The sequence below is a fragment of the Augochlora pura genome, chromosome 10 (assembly GCF_028453695.1).
Source record: "Augochlora pura isolate Apur16 chromosome 10, APUR_v2.2.1, whole genome shotgun sequence".
Lineage (NCBI taxonomy): Eukaryota > Metazoa > Arthropoda > Insecta > Hymenoptera > Halictidae > Augochlora > Augochlora pura.
In genome coordinates, this window is record NC_135781.1 from 23,335,861 (window position 1) to 23,363,509 (window position 27,649).

The window sequence follows — 27,649 nt, forward strand, 5'->3', positions numbered from 1 at the left end:
TCTAAAAAAACAACAACAAGAGAATAGCCTTTAGTGCCTAGAAAATAGATTGTTAAGGATCACGATCTATTTACCTTCAATTTTTCGTTCGTTTCTTGAAGGTAGTCAAGAAGGTAATTACGTTATTGGAGGTACACGGAAATAAACATAAATTACAGCGGGTTATTCAATCGAAAGTATTAAGTACCTTTTGAGTTCGATTTTGATCGTGGAATGATTTAATTATTTAACGTAAATTCAGTTCCTTTGAGCAAAAGTTACACATCTACTAAATTCCTGAAATGTACGCTTAATTAACTTCAATTTAACTTGCGATTCATTTAATTCAGAACATTCCACTACAAGAGGTTTGGGTAAATATTGTAACCTTTTTCTTGTACACTTCATATACCGACGATAATTTTTAATAAAAAATATTCCGATTAAATATTAATTGAAACACAGTTACTAAAAAGTTACGATATCAACAGAACTGCTATATTATTTGCGTACAAATCTATGCACCTTTGGATTCGTCTTAAAAAATGATTAATTTATTTCAATTAGTTTCGAAGTTATAATTGTTGTCCTAAAACATCGGTACGCTCGAGAAACACTGCGCGGCGTCGAATTATCAAAAACAAATTCGACGTGTACACGGCTTGAATAGCCGACCAACGAACTTCGGCGCGCTACTAGATGTGTTCGCCGTTTTACAGGGAGCCTCGGCAACCGGCTCGCTGGCAATTCCTAATTACGAAAGTAATTAACGCTCGCTATCACTGATTCAGAACGCGACGAGTGATAATATTAGCAGAACCATCGCGAACTTCCACGGAGCGGATCATCGCGTACGCACGTACGAAAATTTTGCTGATATCGCCGAACTGTTCGCGAAGAAGATTCGCCTGGCTAAAAAGCGTTTAGCCCTTTTTCAGGCTAATTAGCTGAAGCTGTGCGATGCGTTCCAACGTAAACAGCTCGCGCGCGAATATATCGGCGTCGCGTTGCTCCCGCTTCAATTCTTTTACGACGCGAACTCGAGTGCAACGATAAATACGACGCAAATACTAAATGTCCGCGTTTACAGCCGCTATAAACATATTATAAGATTTACAAGGCACATTGTTAACTTTATGAGTCATTGTAATCGCCCCTATGGCGTAGGCTGTACGTTATCTTCACCCGCGGAGTCACGGAAGAAACGGCTGGCAGTTGGTTTTATGGAAAAATGTAAAATTTAGAGGAAGCTAAGGAAATACGGAATTACGCTTGTTTTGAAGAATCCGACGAAACTAACGTCGGTGAAACGGATACGAACTCTCTGTCTCGCGCACGCATTTGATGATCGCGCATGCAGTTACTCGTCGATTGAGTGAAGATTGGATACGTGGTAATCCTGTTTTTGTTTGGTATCGTTATTTATTAAGGATATAATACTTAATGTCAAGCAGACACATTTTAAAAATATAATATATTTATAAAAATCTCCATTTAGATTTATAAAGTATATATCTATTAAGTTATTTATAGTATTTCAATTTGGAAAAAGTAATTATAAACAGATCAAAGTAGTAATGAAGAGATGACAAACTATTTTGGTTTCTTCTCATTTAATAAATCACAGTCTTATATAATAGTATGTCGTTTAATATTTCTTATTTTGCTCCATACATCGCAATGCAGCAAAATAATGTAACTGCTGAATTGGAATATCCTAGCAGTCAATTCTGTTTGCATTGTTAACAGAATCCTTTACTGCTTCCAATGACGTAACGAAGAACATCGGGATTTACTTGGATACCGTAAAAAAATTTCTTTTATGACAACTCTACAAATGTAGAATGTCGCAATAAATAAATAATAGACAAACGATCAAATAAATTGGTGAAAATTATATACCTCAAAAGCATCTGTAAATAAAAATTGAACACGACATCTGAATCGGATATAAAAGATATAAGATCGGATATAGCCGAGCGATATATCAGAAACCGGCGAAGAGAAAACTTAGCGTTACAAAATTTCTTTCAATGTAGAACATGATATGTGAATATATATAAAAAGAACTGACAAACAATACCGTGTTGTGCCCAACTTTTTGTACCTAATACAGCAGAGCACTGTGCGCTGTTACGTCCCCCGTACCTGCCGAAGCTAAATTTCATACGCTCCACATTGGATAGCCTTAGGCCAAAAAGAGTAGCGTATCGGTTACACGGTAACGCGAGTATCGATTACCAGTTTAGAAACCGTTCGATGGTCTGGGAATGCTTATCGAGTAGTCTTGTAAATTACGCGCATTAAATTTGCCGAAAATCGATAAGCTTAATTTCATTGGCGTAACAACGTTATTATCGTAACGCGGCGGGGGTAGGTAGTGGAAGGTCCGCGTCTATATCGTCCGGCCCGTTTATCAAATCACACGAAGCGATGGGAAAGCAACGTGTAACGACGTTTTCGTATCGTTACGGCACCGGTTACAAATTACGTCGTTTGTACGGTTGACTGTAACAAATGCGGCCGCGACAAAACTTCGAATTATTGCCAGTCGTTTCCCGCGGAAAATATGCAGCCGGCGGGCACCGCGTACCGGCGATTTATCGCTTTCAATCCTAAGGGTTTTATTCCGTTCCTAACGTGCCGAGACACACGCCGCCGTTCGAGTCCTCGCGAACGTAATTGAAAACCGAATTCCCGGATAAAGAGACGGCCGGACAAACGCGAGACGATTTCTTTGCCGCGTTTACCCTCGGAACGAGCTCGCCCGCGATAAAAAAACACACACGAGCCGTGGAACTAGCGCGGTCGGAATTAACCCTTCGCGTTACAGAGTGTCTCGGAACTTCCGTTACACCCAGCAGAGATAAATTGTCAAAGTGATACGAAATTGTTTGTATTGGATCACCCTGTACAACGATAAGTCAAATTCGTGATGAAAATTTGATACATAATTTAATAAATATGAATGTTACTCGTTTAAATCTAGGAATGAAAGTAAATTAGAAGACATGCACATGGGATGAAAAATTGTCTCTTTTTATTAGGAAAATTGTTAAGGATGAAGAAATGATAGTCAACGTATCTGTAACAAATCACAGTATAAGGAGTTAAATATAATGGATTTGTTGTGCGATACAGTATATTTTGAGATAATGTTTGTGTACAAAAGCCACAGTATTGAGGTTAATTAATTGATCTTGAAATGCACTATCCGATTACATAGATAAGATATACGGTTGCATTAAAAAGAAAAAAGCAAGGTCACCTAGAAATCACGGGAACAAGTACATCCAGCAAAATTTCCGACCATTATTGGATGCCTCTTTCATTACAGAGTTAGGTACATTTGAAATACTTCTTGAAACGAACTATAGTTCAGGAGATAATTGAGTGCGTTACTTCAAATGTGGCACCCTGTACATTTTTCGAAAATCTTCTCAAAGTTAGATTCTTATAAATATTGCAACACTTGTATCTGTGATTAAGTGTACATTATGGTACACTGAACCATTAGTTTACAACACTAATATGAAGGACCAAGTGTCGTCGCGTGTGCTTCGCTTACGTATTGTTCTAGGAAGTGAAAGACCATGGTCCAAAATACACATGTGCGATGCACGTACAGATTCGACACTTACAATTAGTCACGAACGTGTTAAACCTTGAAATAACGTTGCAGTCGTTTAGGTTACGAAGGAAAAACAGGTTTCCAGTTCACCGTGTATCGGATCGAATCGGAACAATCGTGACGAGCCGACTCGATTGCAGTTAAACGCGGGTGCAGCTGCTGTCGCTGCCACCGCCACCGCTTTCGGCGGACACCGAGTTAGCTCAATTTGAGATTACATTATTGCAAACCAATCGTCGAGCGGCACGGACTCGCGGCGAAGTCACGTTATACTTGATCTAAACGGTCTATTTGCACGGTACAAACTGTACATTTCGCCGTATTAGAGGCTGCGTGCGTGAATAGCCGGCGGTTTAATAATGTGACCGCAATCGGGTCGCAGGACATCGCGCCGGAACCTGTCGACTGCGATGTCGCGCGTCATCGATCACGCGAAATCAACCATAACGCACGAGCTTATCAAAATCTTCGAAATTCCGCAGCTTCGAATTTCCGATAAAATTTATCGATCCCGGCGACGGTTTCGCGAACCGTAAAATATCAAATTTAACGCGTCAACTGCTCCACCTTTGTCCAGAGAAAACACATGGAATCAGAACACGTTGTTTTACGACGTTGAATAGACGGGTATCAACCTTCGGATTGCAGTCACCTTATCACTAGATTTTCGGCAATCGAATTTTAAATATTTCTGCAGCTAGGGAAAGCAGAAAGACCAATGGATCTTTGTTAACTACGTAGCCATGTAATTATGTTTTGAAAAATTGATGGATAAAGCTAAAATTTGCTACAAATATATCGTGAGTTTTCATGCAAAATAATATTTGTCTTCCATATTTGTGACGGAACTGTAGCGAAATACAATATTAATAAAACAATATTTTTAAATCAATACAATATTTTTACCGTTTCGTGTTCCATCTGTTCATTTTTGTCATAATTATGAAAATGGTTCGTCACGCGAGACTTGTCCTATTTAATACGAATCGCTAAATTATTTATCTACCTAGCAGTATCCGCACGCTGTGCTCCAATTTGTAACTACAGTGGAACTCCGTTTATATATATGAACTCCATTCATATGAAGTAAATTTTAGCAGCGCCGAGTTAACTGAACTTTATACTGAACTTAATCCTCTTAAATGAACGTAAACTATTAAATGAATGAAAAATCGTAGTCGGTGGTGGTCTCCTTTATACGGAAGTATCAAAATTATTGTACGAGAAATAAAGGGTTTCTGAGGTCACTTGAAGTAATTTTTTTCTTCAACGAAAATACATTCCGCGACTTTGTTTATGATTTATTAACGAAAAACAGTGCTGCAACGAAGTCGAGCCAGTGAGCAAAACCCGGCTTGGCTTCAGGATGCGACAGAGGGAAATGCCTACACTCGGGCTTCGCGCCGCGTTCGAAGGAATAAATAAGTTTTGGAGCGTGAACTTTCCGAATTCGTTTTACTACGTGACAGTGATGATTTTGAGAAAAACGCTGTTCATCCTTATTTCAGAATGTCTGAAGAACGTATATGGCTGTTGAGCCAGCCCTCTTGGGTTTTATCTCCGCCCCTTTGACAGCCGTTGCCGCGTCGGCGATGCTGCAGTGCGAAAAGTGAATCAGTCGTTTCTCAGTCTCGATCGACTGCGTAAAAAGTTATTGACACGTTTTATAATTATTCGCTTTTTTTCGTTATTTCTATCGCGTGTGTTTGTTACGTTACTTTTTATTGATGGAAATCAAGCATAGCGTGGAACGAAAAACTCCTTGGTAAACGTTCCATAATATACAACTTGGTAAACAACATAAAAATTGTCAATACACAACAAAATTATATTGTTCAAATAACAATTGAATATCGCAGATTTTATCCTATCTATGAAATTACATACTATTCAAATCAGGTGCAAACTTTTGTGTTACGGACGTCAGCTTTTTATTTTTTTGTTATTCTAAGTGCCAGTAATTTAAACAATTTGTTGTACATTCTCTAATAAAGTTGAAGTATATTTTCTAAGCTGCGAAACTTTAAATACAAATATCATTATTATTATCACTATTATTATGATTTTGAGTCCTATTGAATCCTAACACCGTCTTCCGAGTGTATTAGATTGCAACAAAAACGAATTCTCGAGTATGACTGCCATGACACTCAAAGTGTTAATAATTGTACTGATAACTGTATTTTCGCAACTGAACTGCACATTCCACCGTTTAATCCAATTACAGGGCGGCGCGTAATTACGATTAGGTTGCAAATTAGAGCACATGTACACGGTCGGTGTTCACGGTACGACCGAACCGTTCTCGAACAGTATTATTATTGTCCCTCTACGAGATAGAAACGCGAGCGTAGACTCTGCTCCGGCGAACGCTGCGTCCGAAATATCTCGGTCTAATGGTACGGGCAAAAAATTTCAACGGCTCCCTCGATAAGAACGATCTACCGAGACGCTGTAATTGTGACGTATGCGCGCCGTTTCCTCAGAACAAGCCCCATAAAGCGGCGGCATTTTTGCCGCCATTAAACGGTTCGTGCCACCGTTCGAGGTTGCTCGCCTGCCGCGGCCACCTGAAAATTTTCGTTCGGGAATCAGAACAGCGATCTCGCGATGGTACGAGCAGCTTTGTCGCGAACTAACGATATCGCTTCTTCGATTGGGGGGCTCGTTGCAGCATTTAATTGCAACGTTACCGCGCCAGTGGCAATTCTCTCCGTGCCTCTCTGCCCGCAGTTCTCGCGAGAAGGTCTGCGGATTCTACAAAAGGAATCCTCTACGTTGTTACGTATGGAAACTTCCATTTTTTTCTCGAAGTCCGCTTTCGTGGCTCCTAATCATTACAGACATGTGCGAGTACAGTAGGAGATTCTTTAAGGTGGTCACCACCCTAAGGCGTTAAAATATATAATTTCAGAGTTCCGTATAGAAAATTACTAAACATAAGTATTTAGCCCTTTTAAGAGGAAATAAATGTAAGTTTCAGCTTCGTTTTTCAATGTTTGAAAAGTAAAAATCATACAAAATGGCGAAATTATTCGTTGTTTCCTGAACCACTTCTTATAGAACAGTGATTACTAGCCGTCACAGACAGCTAGTGCTGGGACATTTCAATTGAACAAATTTTGTTGATAATTATGAATTAAACGAATTTTGTTGATAATTATGAATTAAACGAATATTGTTGATAATTATGAATACAACAAATTTTGTTGATGATTATGAATACAACAAATTTTGTTGATGATTATGAATACAACAAATTTTGTTGATGATTATGAATACAAACAATTTTGTTGATAATTATGAATTCAACAAATTCTGTTCATAATTGCAGAAATGGTTGCAGTTTGAAGAAAAAACTGCTACATTTATCCCAAAAAATTAACTATAAATATTTAGAAAGAATTTACCTTACGGACATTTTTATACACAGTTTTCTACGCCGTGTGCAAAACGGTTACCAAATCGCCACGTTTTGCGCGCCGCGTATTCTCGGCAGTCGTACAGATTGCAACGATTTAAAAGCGTTTTTACACACAGCGTTCAAAAAGAATCAGTTCAGACTAAAAATGGATTCTGTACCAATAGGATATACGGCTGCTATTTCTGTATATAACCCTCTATGGGCTAAATTTATTTCTTAAATATCTATCTGCAGACAACATGTAAGCCATTTATTTTGGTATTTTACGTTGATGGTACTGCAAACCGACATGAACATGGTTATTAGTTATCTCAGAGGCCTCGTATAATCAATATGTATGCACCATCTTGTGAAAGATCTAAAATTATTTTGTGAAATGTCTATATATGTACTACTATGTAATCTGAAAGCTACATGGGCAAATAGAGGGTTAAGGTAAAGAAAAAAGTCGATATCATCGTTGGGGAATAAATCCATCTAATAGCATAACATTCTACATAATCGAAATCGCTGCGAGTAAAACGCTCTGAATGATGTCTACGTAGTCGCAGCCTTCGTAATCTCATTTTCCAAAAATATTTTGTTCTGTATAACGATAATGTTTAGGATTAACACTAAACGTACCAAGCGGGATCAAATGACCCCTTTTGAAAATTTACTTTAAATTCGTACATTTATTGTTATTTCTGTCGGTCATTTGACTTTCTGTAAATTCTTATATCATCCGATTATTCAATTTCCCACTTTCCGTTTTTCTCGTAGCTTATTTTTTACCGACAAAAATTCTTTACCTACCTTACGTACCACGGGGGGTCATTTGACCCCGTACGAAGTTTACGTAATTTTTATCAGTTTTCCAACTGGAACCTTAGTTCTAAATTCAGATACGCTTCTCAAGTGATTCTTTCTCAAGTGCTATGTGACCCAACCGGGTCCATATGACCTAACGCAGAAACAAAACCGACTCTTATCGGAGATTCACAAGCAACACTCCCTCCAATGAGTTCTCTGTAGTAAAAAAAAATACAGTCGTATATTGAGAGTCGGAGTGTAAAGATCAGAGCCTACAAGAAATAAAGTTCGACAAGTAGTTACAATACACGACAGTTTTAGTAACATTTGACAATTTCTGTTACATTCAATTGGACTTGTGTTTCACTGCAACCCTGAATATGTCCGCACGGTTAGTGAGAGAGTTGGAAAGAATTCGACAAATAATAATTCTTAATCCAGGAAAAAATGTCAAATAAGATTGTGTGCGAAATCAACGAAATCAGAAATGATGTTGCAAATTATTTCCTTTAATATGTTAGCGCAACGTATTTTTTAAAGAGAATTCGGGATAAAGACGACCGAACGATGGTCGGTCGTCGATGGATTTATGGCAGGGTTCAAGGATGCACGTGGCCCGGAGGGTAAGCGAGACTAAACAGTCCTGGCGATATGCGACGCGACGGCTGATGACCGCAGTGGGTCTCCCAGCTATCGAGTGTTGAGCCATTGACTGTTTATGGAAAATGTGTTTAGAGAAGGCAAGCAACCGTCGTTGCATTGCCAAAGAATGAAACTCTGTTCTTGGAGGATCTGGCCACGGAGTGGGGAAAGCACAATTGCTTTTTGGTAAGAGGACGGTGTTGGACCGCACGGCACTTACCCCAGAACCTTGGAAAAGAGCAGTCGTCTCGAATAATTAGCACAATATTTCTAACAAATAAATAAAGAATTTTTTACTAAAAATCTACGTTTATTTCATAAGGGGTCAAATGACCCCCTATGGTAAGATTAGGTATAGAAAAATGCCGGTAAGTTTAGTGTTAATATAGGTTTATATTTGTTCCTTAAAATTTAATACTCTTTCGTTCCATGATGAAAAGTTTGCAAATTACGCTTACAACATTCCTCGGCCGCCCGAGTCGTAGTACACGTCATACTCCGCGCCTATTTTAATTTCGTCAATTTTAAAGTGTCAAAATTTTGGAAGACTTAGTCGCAAAGGGAATACTATATCTACCAATTTTTCAAATATCCTAGTAGCGCTTCTCTTTAAAAAAAAAAACATCGCATTTATTTAAAACAATTAGAAAATATATAGTGAACAAATAAATTTGTTCATCTAAAATTATTTGTCTTAGATATTCTCAAGCCGAATGCTCATTTTCGTGGGTTTGATTGTTCAATAGTTACGATTTAATGAAAAAAAGGTTGTCATTTCATTTGTCAAATGAAGCGAGCGTATCCCATCCCTTATTTCTCTACCGAGACGACAGACTTCTTCTGAGCATTGAATAGTACGTATCCCATGCAAAACTGACGTAGCCTTCGACTCGTATCAACATCGACTTTCCGTCGATCTCGAGTTAAAGTATTCGATACATCCAATATGCTTCTTCTTTGCGGTTTCGTGTAATTTCATAATCGCTGGAAGTAAACACGGGAAAAAGTATCGATTTTCCGAAACTGTTCGCAACAGCGGCAGCGGCAGCTACACGAATCTTCGTCCTCGGTTTTGCCCCTTGAAGCACTTCAGCTTTCAATCTGGAAAGTTTCGAGCAACTTTGCAATTCCGCGAGGGTACATACCTCTTTTTGCAGTTACGAAGTATTCGATTTTCTGAAATAAGACTTCTCGAAACTGACGGAGGGTCACTGGCACGTTTCAATATTATTTCTACGACAAATAAGAGGAAAATCGCGCGCGGACTTTCGCGGGGCTTTAACGTTTACGAAATATGTGTGTCAAGAAGATCACGGTATTTCAATTTCGTCTCTCGAAACACTCGAGTTTTTCTCTGATTTCGATCACGAAAACTCGCAGGCCTCGAATCCGTTTGCCTGAAACTAAATTTTACGAAATGTTTTGCGAATATAAATAGAACCGTTCTCCATTTGTAGACAATTCTATTTCACCGAGTCGATGGATATAAGAATAGTATTGATTTAAATAAGGAATATATTTCACGCGACGACGTATTCTCTTATAAAATAGGAAAAAACTTATTATCTCGGCATGAGAAAGTTATTTGTTTCACTTAATTTATTGATATAAGTCGCTTAGCATCCATTTGTATAACAACGAAAACACAAACGTGACTTATGTTGAATATTGGAGAATTAGTGAATTAGGAAAACAGTTTATAAAGAACTGTTTTACATCGAGTAATATAGGTGCAAATATTTCAATCTTATCGCTATTGTTGTTAAATATATATTCTGTAAAGTAGGTTCGTCGAACTAAATGTTCATAAGTTCTGTGTTGTTCTAAAGGGCAAGGTTGACTTAACAAAACGAGCCGGAGGAATAATGTTTGCAAGCGAACTAACTGTAGAATTGTTAATACCATGTAAAACTTCATATATAAAACAACGATCTCGTTTGAAGGTGATGGAACGAAGAAGTTCATGTTGAAAACCCTTAATTTTTCAAGGTATCATGAAACCATGTTGACGAGACATACTGTAATATCGATCGCGTTATTGTGCATATAATATAAATATAAGATAGAATGCGATCTCTTAAAATTATTACATTTTCTAAAAATAAAGCCTAGGGATCTAGACACTTCTAATAAAATGTTTTGAACGTGGGTATCAGATGACAATGTTGAAGTAAATGTAGCTGCAAGGTCACGTGCAGTATACTTCAGTAGAATATTATGATGTTGGATAATTAATGTAGTACATTTTTATTTTGCATAATAATCTGTACTTCAATTACAGCACATATTATAACTTCAACTAAGGACAGGTGTAAAATTGATCAAGATACAAAATCATGCTAGTCACGCATATGCGAGGGGTAGTAGCGGAAGCGTTAACCCCTTGTCTGATGATTTATTTTACAGCTGCAGTAAGTAGAACTTTATCGTTCAGCATTTTTCGTAAAGCAATGAAAAAATATATCTAGTATACTGCAAGTATATGTAAAATAAACTGAATAAGTTATATGACTTATTTTGGAACAGTGGTTAATATTAGAATAATGCAAATGGTTGATATTCCTTTTTCTTTATTAGATTTGAACAAAAAACATAAGCTTTATTCAAAACACCTTTCTCTAACTTGTACAGTTTGAGAATTGTAGCAATAAAATAACAAATAGTTAAAGTGAAGTTACACAAGAAAGTGAAATTGAGTTACACATATCTACGTATGCTCTACATATCCTCGAAGTTTTGGGATCTTAAATTTCCGGATTGCGAATCATCCTCGCAAGTCGAATCTCGAGGGTAACCATCTTCGAATTCTCCACTACTTCGCTGATAACGACATTTGTATTTTTCTTAGATAATCCGCGAATATTCCCCGACGAGTTAAAAAGATGGATAAATGGATGCCGCGTGGCTTGTTAATCCCGCAGAAAATCCGACATGCAAACTTAATGGAAATAGTAGAACATCCACTGATATGAAAACGCTGTGAATACGGGTGTATCGACAAAGGATCGGCAGAAAGGTGAACGGTACTGGAAGATTAGATCGACGTCGGGCAAAAATGGTCGGCCGAACGAGGCAAACGAGGAACGTCAGAGAAATCGGAGCGGAAGACGAACTTGAAGACGGTGCTGGTCCGTCGAATCTGCATTTACATAGCATCCACCGTATTTCACGCAAATAGAATGGCTTTGGAGACACGGCCTTTCTCTTTTCTTACCGCGAACGCCGCGCCACGGCGAATTCAAGGGGGCCGACGAGGGACGAAGGAGCAAAGGGGCAAAAAGGCTTTGAGCTTACGACAATGCCGCCTTAAGTCGACTTCGAGGAGGTTCGCAAGGAGGAAAACTCAGTCGGGGACAAGGGTGTATTGTCGCGCGCACAAACAGCGAAATCCTTCTTTCGCTGGAACGCATGTAGGTCACGTAAGATCTTTCTTTAGGAGGACCGGGCACATAACTTTAATCGATTTTCTGCCGGAACAATACTTGGGCAATAGTCGTGGCTCGGACAAATATCGACCGGTCAAGAGGACCGGCCAACCGAAATAACTCCGTGACCTCTCTCCCCCGATCATGTCACGGTTTTCTCGGTTCGGAATAATTTCGAGAAAATTTCAATACCCGTCGGAGTTCGTCACCGAATCGCTGAACCGCGAGTTAGTTTGAACTTTTTCTCGTCCGCATCGATCCGACGAACGCGATATTATGTATAGCAAGTGGAGCGCCGAACCACGGCGTTTTTGACGCGACCGGCCGCAGGTTAAAAAGCTTATCATCCAACATAGCGGTCTCGGGTTAAAGAGAACAGGAAATAGAGAACGATATAGATTAAAACGCGGCCGAGTCAAAAGGGTCCCGGTGCGGTCATCCCTTTTGTAAGTCCGCGATACCATTGAAAAGCTTTCGAAAGGAGCTCTCAGGTTTATCATAATTGCAATCTGGCGACCCGATCTTCCCTCCAATAGTGAACAGCCGCTGTCAACCCTCGAAACAACCGTACCGACCTCAGGAATTAGTATTTCAATCGGGCTTCTGGTGTATCATCCAGGAACAAACGGGAGGAAGGGAAACGTTTTATTGCGCTCTTGTGACACGAGTGAGAATCACGGACTTCTGTCAAATGTAAATTATTTGTGCGCTGAGATGGGGCCTCGCCGACCTCGAAGCATTGCGGCAAACGTAACACAGCGGGGCTCTGTGTAAATTTCACCCCGCGCCATTGTACTAGATGTTACATGCGGTGGATAAGAAATGTATTCGCACTCCTATTAAAACGGTACAACTTTCTCGACAATGTATTCTACTGTGAAATGACTGAAACATTTCCTTCGTTTCATTTTGACAAAACTTCATGTTAGAATGACAAAAAGTATATTAACACTTTACCGACCGGCCGTCGATTAATCGACGTTTTCTTCTCAGCGCATACCGACCGGTTGTCGATTAATCGACTTTCGATCTTTCTGTTAAATTTGATTAGGTTAGACTGACAAGTAGCAAGCAGCAAGCATTATTTTGTATTAAAGTAAAAGATTTTATTGAATTTGGTTACCCTACAATAACACGAAGCGTAAAATTTTACCAGAGCTTAAGAAAAGCGCAAATATTCCCGCGCGTCAATCTAGTCCGAAACCGAGCCGGTGTCTCGGACGATCTGCGGCTGAATGGGCGGTGAAAAGGGCATAGTATGTTCGAACCGCTACCGGTCGGTAAAGTGTTGAAAGAGCTTTATCAATTGTTTCATCCGAGTCTATAAAGAGAATTTAAAAAAATGCATTTGCGATTTACAATTTCCGCCATGAAAAGTCGCCCTCCAAGTCATTGTGCACTGGTCTAATCAAGAAAATGTGACTTCTAGCCCTACTAATCTACTATAGCGTCTAAAACCAAGCACTACGAAATTATTGTGCGAAACGTTTACGCCGAGAAAGTTTGTGAACAAACATCTCCCCTAAAAATGCAAGGAACGACAAGCACAGTCCGCAAAGCAGTATTAAAAAGGGGAACGGTATCTCAAAGTTGTGTTCCGTAGCCGGTACTTCGGATTTAGTAAATGCTTGAACTAGCATGAAGTTCTCCGTCATTGACCTTTCCATCTGATTCATAAATCCACTAGTTGTCATACGCAGCACCACGTCATCGATACGTTCTTTATACGGCGATCTCTTGGCCACAACAAACAAAGCGGTATGAATCGACAGGCATAAGTCGTTCAATTTGAACAGTGGTTGACCGGATTCGTCGCGCCTCGATTCCTGGAGCACCTCGGCGACATCGCGTTCAAAAAAGTACGACACATTCCGAAGCAGCTCAAGATCCCGAACCCCATGATCGAATCTCCCCTTCCAAGGCCGTAGGTTCTTCTTCACGTCCCACGGAATGTCACTGGCGTTTAAGAATTCTGGATACATATCAGAGTCGATCATCACGATGAGTCCCGATCGCGCGAGTTCCTCGAAATCGTCGATCTTGTAGTCCTGGTGCACGAATATCAATTCAAAGAACTCGGTGTAGAACATGTTGGTGTACATAACGGAGACCAACACCATACAAAGAAACAAAATTCTCTCTCTGAACGTTACCGGCAGCCTTGTGACCGAAAAACCGAGAAGTAGATTTACAAGATACATGACTCGTCGTAGGCGTTCGTCGATCCGCAACAGTCTCGTTGCGACGAGGAACACGATCACGATAACTGCGCCGAGGCAAATCGTGTTGACGAAATTCCACAAGATCACCGTTTTCACCGACACTGCGGGAGTCAGCAGGCACATCTCCACGTTCAAAAATGTATTGACGTAATTCGCGGTTTCATCTAGTTTGTGCATGTAATTGTACCAGGGTGGATATATGTCTTCTTCGACGATTCCGTCGCAAGAAGCTAAAGCGAAATTTAGTTTCCCAAGGAGAGTGACTAGCAAAACTTGGCGAAAGACATAGGCATACATAGGAGGAGTGTACGTCGAGTTCGCTTCTTGCATTAACTGATAGCACATAGGCTTTGGGTACGTATCCTTTATTTGATCTGAAAACCATGACAGGTTATCCCGAGGATCGTATTCCTTCGTGTAACTATTCAGAAACGGATTGTATCGATGAGCAACAATGATTGCGTCATCGCCCGCCATGAGAATCTCCAGAATCTCCACTCGGATAATTTTCTGGCTCCATAAATACTCCAGAAAGTTCCGGACGATGGGATTGCTTTCGTCTTCAACCAGAAGGAACAGTATCTTTGGTGCGTGATTATTCAGAGATACGTTCAGCACGTTGCTGACCATTTTCTCCCAGGATTCTGATCGCAAACTAACCCAGGAAGCGTACACGTAAATTACAAGACTATCCGTGGTAGCTAAGCCATCGAGCGATCTGGGAATTCTCGTCACGTCGACGGACATTGTTGGTAGATATTTCGACGCGGTTTCACAAACAGCCGAGACGACTTGCGTACCTACGGCATCAGCCCGGTGGTTTTCGAACAGTATGAAAACATCCCGACTGTTCATCGACTGCACAATCTCTGTGACGAGCTCTTTGAGTCGACGATCCTTTACAGAATCGCGTAGAAATATATTCTCACTCGACGAGCCCACGAAAATCGTAATCCATATCAAAGCTATTATGCACTTCATGTTATCTTTACTTGTCAGCTTCGTAAGAATAGTGTAACGATAAAATAGATTCAAATATTTTTCATCGAACTCGTGCTATTCTTTCAAGTGTCCAAACGTTAATATCGTTGCATTATGATACAGAAAACGTGAAACACACGTCATTTAATGGTGACAAACGTTTAATATATATTTCATCCACAATCAATCTTGTTCAACCATGTCTTTTCAATTACACGAGAAAGAAATTAATGTTCAATTTCCAAACTTGGGCGCTTTGTTTCGAGATAGTAACTCATTTCATTCTGTTTCCACTATAATAATATTTTATAATACAAATGTCACTCTACAGCCTGGTGTGCTCTTGTCTTTATTTAATTAATTTTAAGAAAGACAGCACTCGTAAACTCATATAAGTTTCTCGCACGAGTATAAATGAAGTCTAAAATAAAATTATAAATGCTACTGTTCAAATTAATCATATTTAAAGTTCCACGAACACCGTTCAACACTCGTCGACAAATACAGATGTATATCGAACAAAGAGCTGATATATTGAACAAATATTGATAATTATACAGTTTACTATACGATTGGCGATATCGCCAAACTATTTGTTTTCAATCGAATAACAATTCTTCGATTTTTGTCCGCAGTAGGTCGCACCGTGCAGCGTGTCGATTGACTGCGCCGACAGAACTGCGAATTTCCGAAGTTACGGCAGCGTACACAGCAACGATGTGCATAATTATAGCGATGATTTATGTATGCCTCCCTGCAAAATGCGCCCGATGAAATATTCAACTTTGTTTACGAACTCTTCCTACGCGGGCTCGAGTCCGGCGTTCGACAGAGCACGATACGCATAATTGCACGGGCAACTTGTGTGACATTTTGCGGAAAACACTCATCGATGTAGGTTGAATATCCCTTTCCATTAGCAAAATGAATTGTGCCAAGCTATTGATACCTATTTGTCGTGTGTGCCGTTATTATTGGACTGCGAATTTCATGCGTTTGTGACAGAATCGAGTCCGTGAAACAGAAGGCATTAAAATAACTGTTCTCGATTAGGGAAACTTCAATTTCGTCGCTCGCAATAGTTATCTGGGCAGGAAAATTTATTTCAATTCCTCGTAAATAGACTACAGATTTTATTTATCGCAAGGATGAATAGATCGAATGGAAAATATGAAAATTATTTCATAATTTTAAAAATGCAACCGTGCTACGTCCAAATTATCAAAATAATTGGAAAAGAAAATAATTCATTAAACAGACCTTGTCTCTTGCAATGAACGCAGACAATTTTTATTCTACATGAAAATCCACTTTCTACTCGTGTAACAATATCGATGGAAAGAATTATATTTTGGTAGCGTATAATATTAATTCGTGTCGAGAATACAACATCTACCGGTGCAACGAAGATGTGACAATTAAAATAAAAATGTACCTCATTATGAAAACCGCCAATTTAGTAAATTCGTAGATGTTAAACACGTTATACAAGGAACTATTCTATTTTAATTCAAATGATTGTATTGACAAATAATATTAAATTCGAAAAGTTATTCAATACGTATTTCGACGACAATAGTTGTCAACAATAGGTAAATAGTGCAAATTTCCCTTGAGTTGCCCTTTTCTTTTAATACAATACCTAGGGATACAGTTTTAATGTTCCGCAAACGCGATGATTTGCTCTTGTCAAATTCAAAATAATACTTTACAATATCCTGTGTTACTGAAGTACTATCCCTCGCTCAGACGAAGTCCGTTGAGAAAAGGACCGATGGTCCTTTAATCGTATGGTTTAATGGAAAAATTTCGCCGCAGTTCATAATTAATGTCCTCGTCTTAAATAACGATCAAGTCTCGGCTAATTGATTTCTTCGGCGAAAGTTTATTAAATAAATATTATTTCTGGTACTTGGTAAAAATACCAAAAGAACTCGATCACGTTGTTCACAACGTATTAGAATTATTAAGACGGAAAATCAATTTCCACGCAGATCTTATTTCTATATCTAGATCTAGAATCCTAGATCTATTTCTAGATCTTTATTTTACATAAGAATGCACGGCACAATTATTGTTTTATCGCGTGGTCATATTGTGATACTGTAAACTGCTGGCATAATGTTATAAGGCAATGAAATATCTGCAACGGCAGTGGCCAACAACTGCGATGATCGTTTTCCACAGATCTCTCGAGAATAGAAAATTAGTTTGATTGCGTACAAAACTCGACAGAATATTCGGCAAATGAGAATTGTGTCACTGACAGCGGCCAGGTGTTGCCGATAATTTCTTCCCACGATTCGGATTGTAATTTCAACTCGCCGGTGTATATGTAAATTGGGCGCGGTAGGCAGTGAATATAATTTGCTCGCGGGTTTCAATGCCTTCGACATTTCTATCTGATATTAGCGTAACAAGGGAATTCCGGTAAACCGAGAATGTCTGTGAAAAATTGGAAATTTTCTGTCATTTCGGGAAGTATGAAAAATAGATGCTGAAAAATGTGTGAAATATAATAGATGCGAACAGACACGGAAAACAGAATAAATGCAGACAAATATATTCTCTATTTCTTTTCTCTTCTGGTACTTTTATTCTGTGATAAAGGATCACAGTTACCGGTCATGTGAGCGAACCTTTGCAACATTCTTTTAAATTGTTGACAACGCAGCAACTGTTGCCATGGTAACGATAGTGATGGAGACTTCTAATTTAACAGTAAATCTACAATGTCGGGTGAAATGACCCTTTTCAATCCTAGGATGCTTATGGTGCTAGAAAGTTTACGGTCTTCATAAGGGAGACTCTTTTTATAGCTATGTAAGAAAAAATGCTATAAATATTTTTTTATCTGAGGTATATATTTATTTATACAATACAGAACAAAAATACGTGTTTAAAATTCTGAGGATATGTTTCAATCGCTGTATGAAATTACGAGTTAAACTATAATTTATGTTCGATGTATTTTTCAACGTTTACTACTTTTGTTTATTGTTTAGCCGCAAAAATATAATGCAAATATCTACCGCAACGAATTAGTTATACAAACTATCTAAAGTGAAGAGAAACTATCTGAATGCGAAGTGCATTCACTAGCTTCATCTTTTTGCATTTCTTTGATTAAATAAATAAACGAATTAAGATGGTTATTTGGACAAAATTATTGAATTACTAAATGTACCAAATAACATACTTTAGCGTTCACTTGCTCCGCTACGGTAAAAATAGGCATACACGAAGTATCGGCGGTATCAAACAAGAAGTTTCTATTAAAACTGTGACAGATATCAATAATGTTTACGATGAAAATGAAAAGGTCTTTTACGTAGTAAAATGCAGTAACGTCAATGTCAGTTCGAGAACTGTTTTCTCCCGTGAAATGAAAAGAAAACAGTCTCAAAATGGCGCGTATTTTCAGCAAATTCGAGTAGAAGACGCCTCTTGCTATTATAGTAATCAACCCAAACGCGCGAAGTTAGAGTCTAGGAATTATGACAAACATAGTGAGCTTCGAACATAGTTACAGCTGCGTAGTTTCATTCACCGATGTCTTGGCAGATGTTAATTAATGCTTGAGTCTATCGGAAGATCCGGAATAATTCGATAGACACGAACTCGTAGACATTAGCTATCCCCTCGATTTGAAGGGTTTGTATAGCATGTACCTGCACGGAACGGGGGAACGGTTTAAGAAATACGTCAGGTGATTTAATTAGTTGATCGATTGCTGGGCAATTGTGTTCATTCAGGTGCCGGGAACAGAAACGGATTTGTCCGCAACCAGATAACAGAATCTGCACAATGATCGGATACTAATTCCGTCATTGTCGCAATTAATTTATGCTTGAAATACGTTTCGATGGTTACGCGGGGCGTTGAACAACGTGATCGATTGAGGACTTTATCGTTATCGAACATTTCGCGTTGAAAATATAAAATATAAAAGCCGAAGAGAATATAGAAGCCGATGTACAAAAATAGATTTTATTAATTGAATATTTTTAATAGAAAAATAGCTAATAGAATAGCTTTATTAGCTATTCCGTTGGCTTAAACATATTGGGTTGGCAACTAAGTCATTGCCGATTTCAAATAGGAAGGAAAATTCAGAATTTTTGTTAAAAAATATAAGTTTATTCAATTAGATATTGCCCGTTCTTGTCGATGACCTTTTTCCATCGTTCTGGCAGTGTAAAAATTCTCCGTTCGTAAAATGTCTGGTCTTTGCTATTAAAAAACTGAATTAGGTGTGATCTGACATCATCCGCGTTATTAAAAATTTTACCATTTAAAGAGTTTTGCATGGAACGAAACAAATGGTAATCCGAAGGCGCAAGATCAGGGCTATATGGTGGGTGTGACAAAACATCCCAACCCAGTTCCAATAATTTTTGCCGAGTGACCAAAGATGTGTGGGGCCTTGCGTTATCATGATGGAAAACAACACCCTTCCGATTTGACAATACCGGCCGCTTTTCTTCAATTGCATCGTTCAGTTTGTCGAGTTGTTCAACATACACATTTGAATTGATCGTTTGGTTCTGTGGCATGAGTTCAAAATACAAAATTCCTTTGTAATCCCACCAGACTGACAGCATAATCTTTTTTTGGTGAATCTCTGCTTTTGATGTTGTTTGGGCTGGTTCATCTTTCATCACCCACGATCTCTTCCGATTAACGTTGTTATAAACTATCCACTTTTCATCGCCAGTAATTAGGTTTTTCAGAAATGGATCATTTTCATTGCGTTTCAGAAGCGAATCACAGATGCTAATCCGTTGCGTCAAGTGAATTTCCTTTAGCTGGTGAGGGATCCATAAATCAAGTTTCTTGACATAACCAAGGGTTTTTAATTTTTTTTTCAATGCATGTATGCGATACATTGAGCTTCTCTGCAATGTCTCGTGTTGTGCTGTGACGATCTGAATCGATAATGGCCTTGATATGGGTTTCATCCACTTCGACTGGGCGGCCAGATCGTTGTGCATTTTTCAGTGAAAAATCACCCGAACGAAATCTTTCAAACCAATTTCGACATTGCCTTTCTTTTAAGGCTTCATCTCCATATACGGCACATAACTTTTTTTGTGCTTGCGATGCGTTCTTGCCTTTTCGGAAGTAATACAATAAAATGTGTCGGAAGTGCACGTCCTGATTTTCCATTTTTAAATTGGAATAAAAACAAAACTAAAGAACTAATCGATATAATTTCTTTTACTAATTAAAAGTAGAAGTCCACACAGTAAGAAAAAAATATAGGTTAGATGCTCTGACCACGTTAACAAAACAAAAGAAAGTATAGAGTGAATCTATCGACAAAAACGGCAATGACTTAGTTGCCAACCCAATAGTTTAGCTGATTAAATTACAAGCATTCTATGTCGTTCGTTTTTCAAAGGTACATTCAAATACTAATTGATAACTTCGCTCCGTAGCGAGCGCATTGGGAACCGTGGAATTTCGCACATGCATTCTACAAATGACTGATAGACAGGTATTGTGTCCAACACCTCGCCAATATACTATAATACATGCATATGTTACCTCATATAGAGTGCCCCAAAATTATGGTACTGCCGGAAAATAGGAGTGCCTGAGGTCATTCGAAGTAACTTCTTTATTAATGTAAATACAATCTGCGGCTTTGTTTATACTTATTAACGAAAAACAGTAACCAATGAGAGGCGTGACGACGGGACGCGAGGCGGCCGAAACAACCAGCGGAACTGGGCTTGGTCCATGTTGCGCCAGCCGAACTCGCCTCTCATTGCCCACTGTTTTTCGTTGATAACTCCTAAACAAAACCGCGAATTGCAATTGGGTTATGGAAAAAGATACTTCAAATGACCTTAGGAAGCCCTCGCTGCTCGGAACTACCATAATTTTGGGATATTTTGTATACACGTACTCTTCTCTGTATGTACAAGAAAACAGCTGATATTTTATTCCCTTTTAAATATACGCCCGATCGATTCAATGTACTGTAGGGTTTTTCCGGGTATGCATGGTCGAGTGTCATAAAATGGTAATGAATGGGACGGATGGCGACAGCGTGTTTGGATGACTTCGAGTGGCCTGAGTTTATTGCTTAGGTTCCTCGAAGTCCTGCGTGCCCGAAAGACAGAGTGTGAGTGAGCGAGAGGGAAATAAAAAGGAAGAGAGAGAATGAGTAAGAATGAGATAGCGAGTGTGGCAGAGCGAAAGAGTATGGATGCAAGAGAGAGAGAGAGAGAGAGAGAGAGAGAGAGAGAGAGAGAGAGAGAGTAGGATAATTTGGAAAAGGCTAGGAAGGGCAAAAGAACGAGCGGAAAAGATCGAGGCATTCGAAGGAGAACCGTGGCGTGAAGAAGTCGTTGTTGTTGTCGTAGTTGTTGAAGTCGTTGTTGTTGTCGTAGTTGTTGTTAAGTCGTTGTTGTTGTCAAAGTTGTTGCGTTGTCGTTGTCGTTGTTATTCTTGTTGTAAGCCGTGGGACATTGATAATAAACTGTTGTACTTGTTATTGTTAAACAAAGGTGTCTTTAGTTGTCGTATTATTATTATCACGGAGTCACGTGGGATTCACTTCCAAAATAATCCCTACAGTACCATAATCTGTACCATTGTTCGAAAATTCAATCGATTTCTTTCGAGTTGGAACAGTTTGGAAGATTCTACATACATCGGTTGTGTTGCGGGTAAACCTGCCGCAGATTAGAACGTGTTCGAAAGTTCGAAACAGTTCCAAGTCCGAGCTTGTAAGTACGAGATTCCAATTTGGTAACTACCTTGTACATAGCTTAGCAACTTCGAATTTCTGACATAATTTGAATATGCAATGTATATTAACGGTCCCACGTTAGGCGTAGAACTTTAGGCAACAAATATCTACGCGAGTAATAAAAGTTCGCCACGGCGACGCTACGACATATTAGTTCAATTTTGAAGCTTTAGCGTACATTTATGGCTGGGGCAGATTTTGAAAATCCAAGAAGGCGTATAAAATGAACAGTTTTGATTTCTCCACTTTATTTTTACAACGATTAATCTTCTTGTTCACGAAATTAATTTTCTCTAATTCTGATTCTTCTTCTGTTAAATCGCCCCTTTCCATTCCGATTTTTTAATTCGCGGATACTCTGAAGCTGTAATTAGGGTAATGCGGTGAAGGTCGTGGTGCGCCCCGATTCAGGTAAACGGACCGCGCGCTCCATTATGACGGTCGGCTAACTGTACCACTACCACTCCATATTATTTAAATGAAGTTGTAAAACAGAACTCACAGGTTTTCGAGACAATTGAACAGTGTCATTTGTACTCTTAAAAGAATGTTAGCAGTCCACCTTCGGTCAATGGCTGTTATCTTATAGTAATCACACCTATGAGTAGCAGTTCGTGTTACTTCCAATAACTGCATTAACAAACGAATTTTTTGATAATTCCCAAAACGAATTTATTGCCCTGTAAACAGACGATTACGTTGCTAAGATGCAAAGTACGTTTTTAGATTATAGTGTAACGACAACTCGAGGGGAGGGGAGAAGTGCCAACACATCTCGGTGTTCGGTTTTCTCGGTAAGAATTTCTCTGCGTTTGGTGTGCTTATACTACTAACTTCCTCACTGCTAATTTGTACGCCAGAGCTCGGAATTAACCAGCACGGAACAGGAAGATCGCGAAGCTGTACCTCTTCGATCACGATGCGCAGACATTATCGAAGGAAACACGGTGAAATCAGGTGGTCTCGAGGCTGCGTCGTATCTTTCATACCTCGAGTCAGCGGTGACCTTGCGGACTATGCCAAGATGAAGGGAATAAGACGTCTCTCTCCTATGTCGGAGCCCTTAAAATGGCAAATTACGTCGGTTTATCAAACTGTGCGAGTAACGCGCGAGAGATCGAGCAAACGTTTGCGACGCAGCGGATGACCTATCGGCGATAGGTTATGGTCGGTCAGCCGAGCGTTCTGCAAATTGGTCACGCAGAATCAAATCGTATTAGTTCGATGACAGGATACTAATGCGCTTCTCGTAGAAGATCGGAGACTCGGCTGTTCACAGCAGACTAGGTATTCAACATTAATTAGGCATGTAGGGAGAGACCAGACATGGCGAGCCTCGGGGGAAAGAGAATATTTATTTATAAAATTAAAATTTACGTGATAATAAATTATACATTAAGTTGATTTATCGGTACAATGATAAATATATCCGTTAAATTATAATAATACTTTTAATTTATTAAATATACGCATAAAGTAATAAAGTAGCAGCATCTCTGATCAATAATTTTCAAGAAATTGAAATTTGGATGAATAAGTTATCAGAAGTAAGCTAACTTTAAGTTTGATTTATTCCGTCAGGGTAAATAATTAAAAACTGTTCTACAAAATTGAAAGAGTCAATATACTTGATCAGTGAGTTTATTACTGCGCCGGTGCGTTAAATTCAGAACTGCGAACCATGCTTCCAACAAGTATAGTTGTCTCACCGAATTTAATTAAAAAAATCAATTCACACAAATTCCCTCTATAATAAAATAATAAAACGAATACGAACGGGTACAATGGAAGAGAATTCGAACTATTGGAGAGAGTATTATAGCACAAAATAAACGTGCAACAAAGAAGATGTCATTTTCAGATACGTCGCTTTACCTTAATAATTGTTGCATCAATAGATAGCTGAAATTCTCATTGAAATAAATTCGAACACAATATAAATCGAGCCACTTTAACCTATTCTCAGTTTAACTAATAGGCTATGATAACAAGGTTTCTGAGAAATGTAGCCCGATTTACATCGTATTTGAACTCATTCTATTCCGAGAAATCTGTGCCATCTGTTGGTTTTACAATGATGAAAATAAGTCGGATCCGATTAAAATAAAATAAGTCATATAAATTTAAACGTACAGATTTTATTTAAACTATACTGTGCACAACTGGTATCGTTGAAAGTAGTTCACAGGTAAATAAAACGATTCCATTTTTATGATCCACCGTACCGAACAATGGAATCAAGAGAGAAAAAAGTCTAAATCAATCGCACGATAACCCTTCGAGCACTCAAATAATTGCAGTCGATCTTCGTTACGACGATCGTTAGTATAAGCTATTTTCGCGGTAATAAATGACAGATGACATTAAATTAATCAAGCACAATTTGTCCGCGCGGCTTTATTACTTTTTGGAATTACTCGAAGGGAATTCCCCACGTCGGTGTATCGATCAGAGATGACAAACAGGTGACGTTCCAACGCGAAAACAGGAATATCTTAATTAAAATCTGACAGCGACCAACGCAACGATGGGAAACGATGCAGAAAATAGATCGCGCGATAAAAGTGTTTGCTCGAAAATTAACGATTTACCAAGGCGGCGATTGATTCGTTCGTATGCGCAATAAATTCTTGCGCGATCTAATTTACTGCAGATATCTGCAAGACCAACTTTTTTTCCCCCCTTTTGTAACCGTCGTCGACGCCTGCATCGTCAACAAATTAGTCGGGAAAATTGCCAATGATCCTGAACCAGATTCGCGTCCCCTTCGACAGCGAAAACAAAAAGAAAGATGTATGCAGCCCCGACGAAAAAAAAAAAAATGAATCCTGATTAATGGCGCAAGTTTCCAGTGCCACGCCGGGTGCTGACCATGTTCAGAATTTATAATGGCGGAATACATTATAATGGTCCTAGGAACTGAAACTCAGTCCCTTTCGATGCGGCGCCATTGTCTTCGATGGTAATCACGAAAGAATAACGCGGTTCCTCCTGCAATTAGTGCTTCATCTTTTGATCGATGGCGGCAATTATACTTGGAATCGTTGATCGAAGACAACAGCCGCTTCATTTCTCACCCCTCCGGCTGAAGCCTGAATATTACTCGCACTCGCATTGTATTCTGCGGCGAAGATCGCCGCGCGATTCCCGAAGAGTTATTTGCACAAGAAAACCCATTCGCGCGAAGTATTTTTATTATCATTGTGAACGCCTCTTTGATGCTTTTAGAATTGGGAGGACTTGTAAAGTGAAGAAGAACAAATTTCAGGATATTAGACTTTTCAGTTAATGGCTGTTATCAACGACCATTTCTATCAGAGCAGCCAATATACTAAAAAGTAATTTAAATGAACTTTTATATACCTCTATTCAATTTAGATAATAGATTTATGTAAACATTTCTACGGTGTTACGACGGAGTCAGGAAGAAGATTTTCCAACGCAGTGTTAATAATACAACAGGCGGTCAAGACTGAAGCCAAAAAATAAAGACTCTCTCATTTTTTAAAATAAAAACCAGTGGTTGTTGTCATAACTTGTAAAATATTATTACAGATATTTTTATTATATACTAATAAGAATATGGTATAAAATTTTTATATTTTTTCAAACTCTTTGGCATCTTCAGATTTTCATGTCTCTACATATTATACATACTTTTAACGATAGTTTATAAACTATCAGAAACCATCGATAGCATTAATTGTAACGTTTTAGGCATAATTTCTATTACTCATTAGGTTACTCATTAGTATTAGGTTACTTATTAGCATTACTCATTACTTCACCCTTTCTCGTGATTGTGAAAGGGTGGAAATCTGACGCGAATGAACTGTAGATACGATTCAATATTTAAAGGAGATTTACCTTGTAATTGCTGACCGCGTGCGCGCCATCGAAGATGTAAAGATGATCGTTGCAATCGAGTTGCAGCTGATCGAAGCGCAGCATGAACCGCTGCAGAATGCTGTGGGTTTGGAAGGTGATGATGCAGTCGAGGTCCTTGTCGTTCTGCGACAGGAGCACGGCCCCATCGATCTTCATGTACACATCGTATTTGTGGTTGCTCTTGCATATATTCCTCATTTCATCTGCAACAAAAGAGAATTCGACATTTTCAATTGCGGAAACGAATCGACAAGCCGGGCGAGAGAAGTTGCATCCCGACGCTGCTTCCCCCGGCCCGAAAGTCTGCGAATCAGTGCTCCCTCGGCCGTTATGGTTCGTCCGGATTCGACCGAACGAGAAAATAAAAAGCTCGGAACACCGCCGGAGTGGACGGAGGCGAAGAAACTCGATTGAAAAGTTTCGCCCCTGCGCTTCGGGCCATCAGGAGTATAGTCATGAGATAGTTTACCGCGTGACGTAGTTGCAACCTGCGAGAGTTCTGCTCGAATGTGGGCCGGCAACATTCTTGGCCAACTAAGGTAAGATTTTCGATAAACCTGCACAGAGCGTCGCGGTTGGAGGTCACGGGGCGACGACACTGACTTTTGCGATTTCTTCAGGCATTCGAACATTTTCAAAGTCAATTTCTCAAATTCAATATATTGAAGAACTTTCTTTTTTTTAATTTACTATCTGCGAGGCCACTTCACGTATCAACAATTGTAATGTTCCAATTCTTTTGAGCAATTTAATTTATAATTCATAAATTTATTCGCGAGATTAAACAATTGTTATGAGGTGGTAGGGGGTCAATAACCACTCTTCTATCACCAAGAGGAAACTTTATTATTTTTACTTAACGCGTGTAAGAACCGGACTCGACGCGAGCTGACGACCAAGTGATCGAGCTTTTCGCCCGCGTTTCTCGGATTCGCGCCCGATCGTCTCTTGGTTAAGAAACGCCGATCGGACGCCTCGTGCCTCCGGTGCGTATGCCCTCGCCGGGTCTCCGACCGCACGCATAGTAACATGCTACAATGTTGCACGGCAGAGAATTTGTTGCAGTTCTACGGCTGCTACAGTTACAATTTGGAAATGAAAAATTCTTGCCGGTCTACTTCAAATGTCAACACAAGAAATGTCTTCATCACAGTAACGAGGAACGATGGAGTTATGTTAAATTTCTTCGCCTTTAGAATATTGAAGTCCGAGGAGAATTTTTGTTCCTTTGTTCGGATGATATGAATGGTTCTGTGTTCGGTGGGATTCTGTTTTTTTTTCATTTTTATTTTCATTGGGCATTAATGAAGACTGTTGGCCGTTGAAGTGGCCAGCTATTCTTAAGTTCAGATGTACAACATGTTGGCTTGTAAATAGAGACAGACATGACTTTATTAATAGTTCTGTGGGAAATATGGTATTTACGTATATGCAGCACGTAAAGAAAATATATGCAAATCGACATAGACATGGTACGATGTTATCGCTATTACTATAATAACAATAACAATGATAGAAGTAATAGTAATGATAATAATAAAAAGAAGAAGAAATATGATTACAACTAAAGTACGAATGAAAGGTAAAGTAGTAAGGTAGGATGTAGCATCACTAATAATAATTCGCGAAACTCTTCGAGTACTTGCGAAATTTTACTTTTACGGTCGTGTTGCATGCTACCCTATTTATTCTCCCACTTTGTGTATTTTAGTTGTAACTATATTTATTTTTATTATTATTATCATTATTATGAATGCCATTATCATGCTTTTACCACTATTACCTAGCACGGTTGCGTGTACAAAAGCCATATTTTCCACGAAACTATTGAAAGGATGTACAACACCTCATTTATTGTAATACCTAGATTTTTAATACTTAGATTTTTAACTGAAAAATCAT

The 27,649-nt window shown here is 39.0% G+C and overlaps 1 protein-coding gene across 1 annotated transcript in view; it reads right to left on the minus strand.

Moving 5' to 3' along the window:
• LOC144476529 (uncharacterized) overlaps positions 1-27,649 on the minus strand; it is a 142,189-nt gene that overhangs the window by 46,808 nt on the left and 67,732 nt on the right. The window contains exon 2 of the mRNA XM_078193608.1: positions 25,727-25,950. Within this exon, the coding sequence (XP_078049734.1) occupies positions 25,727-25,950 (224 nt within the window). The remainder of the gene's footprint in view (positions 1-25,726; positions 25,951-27,649) is intronic.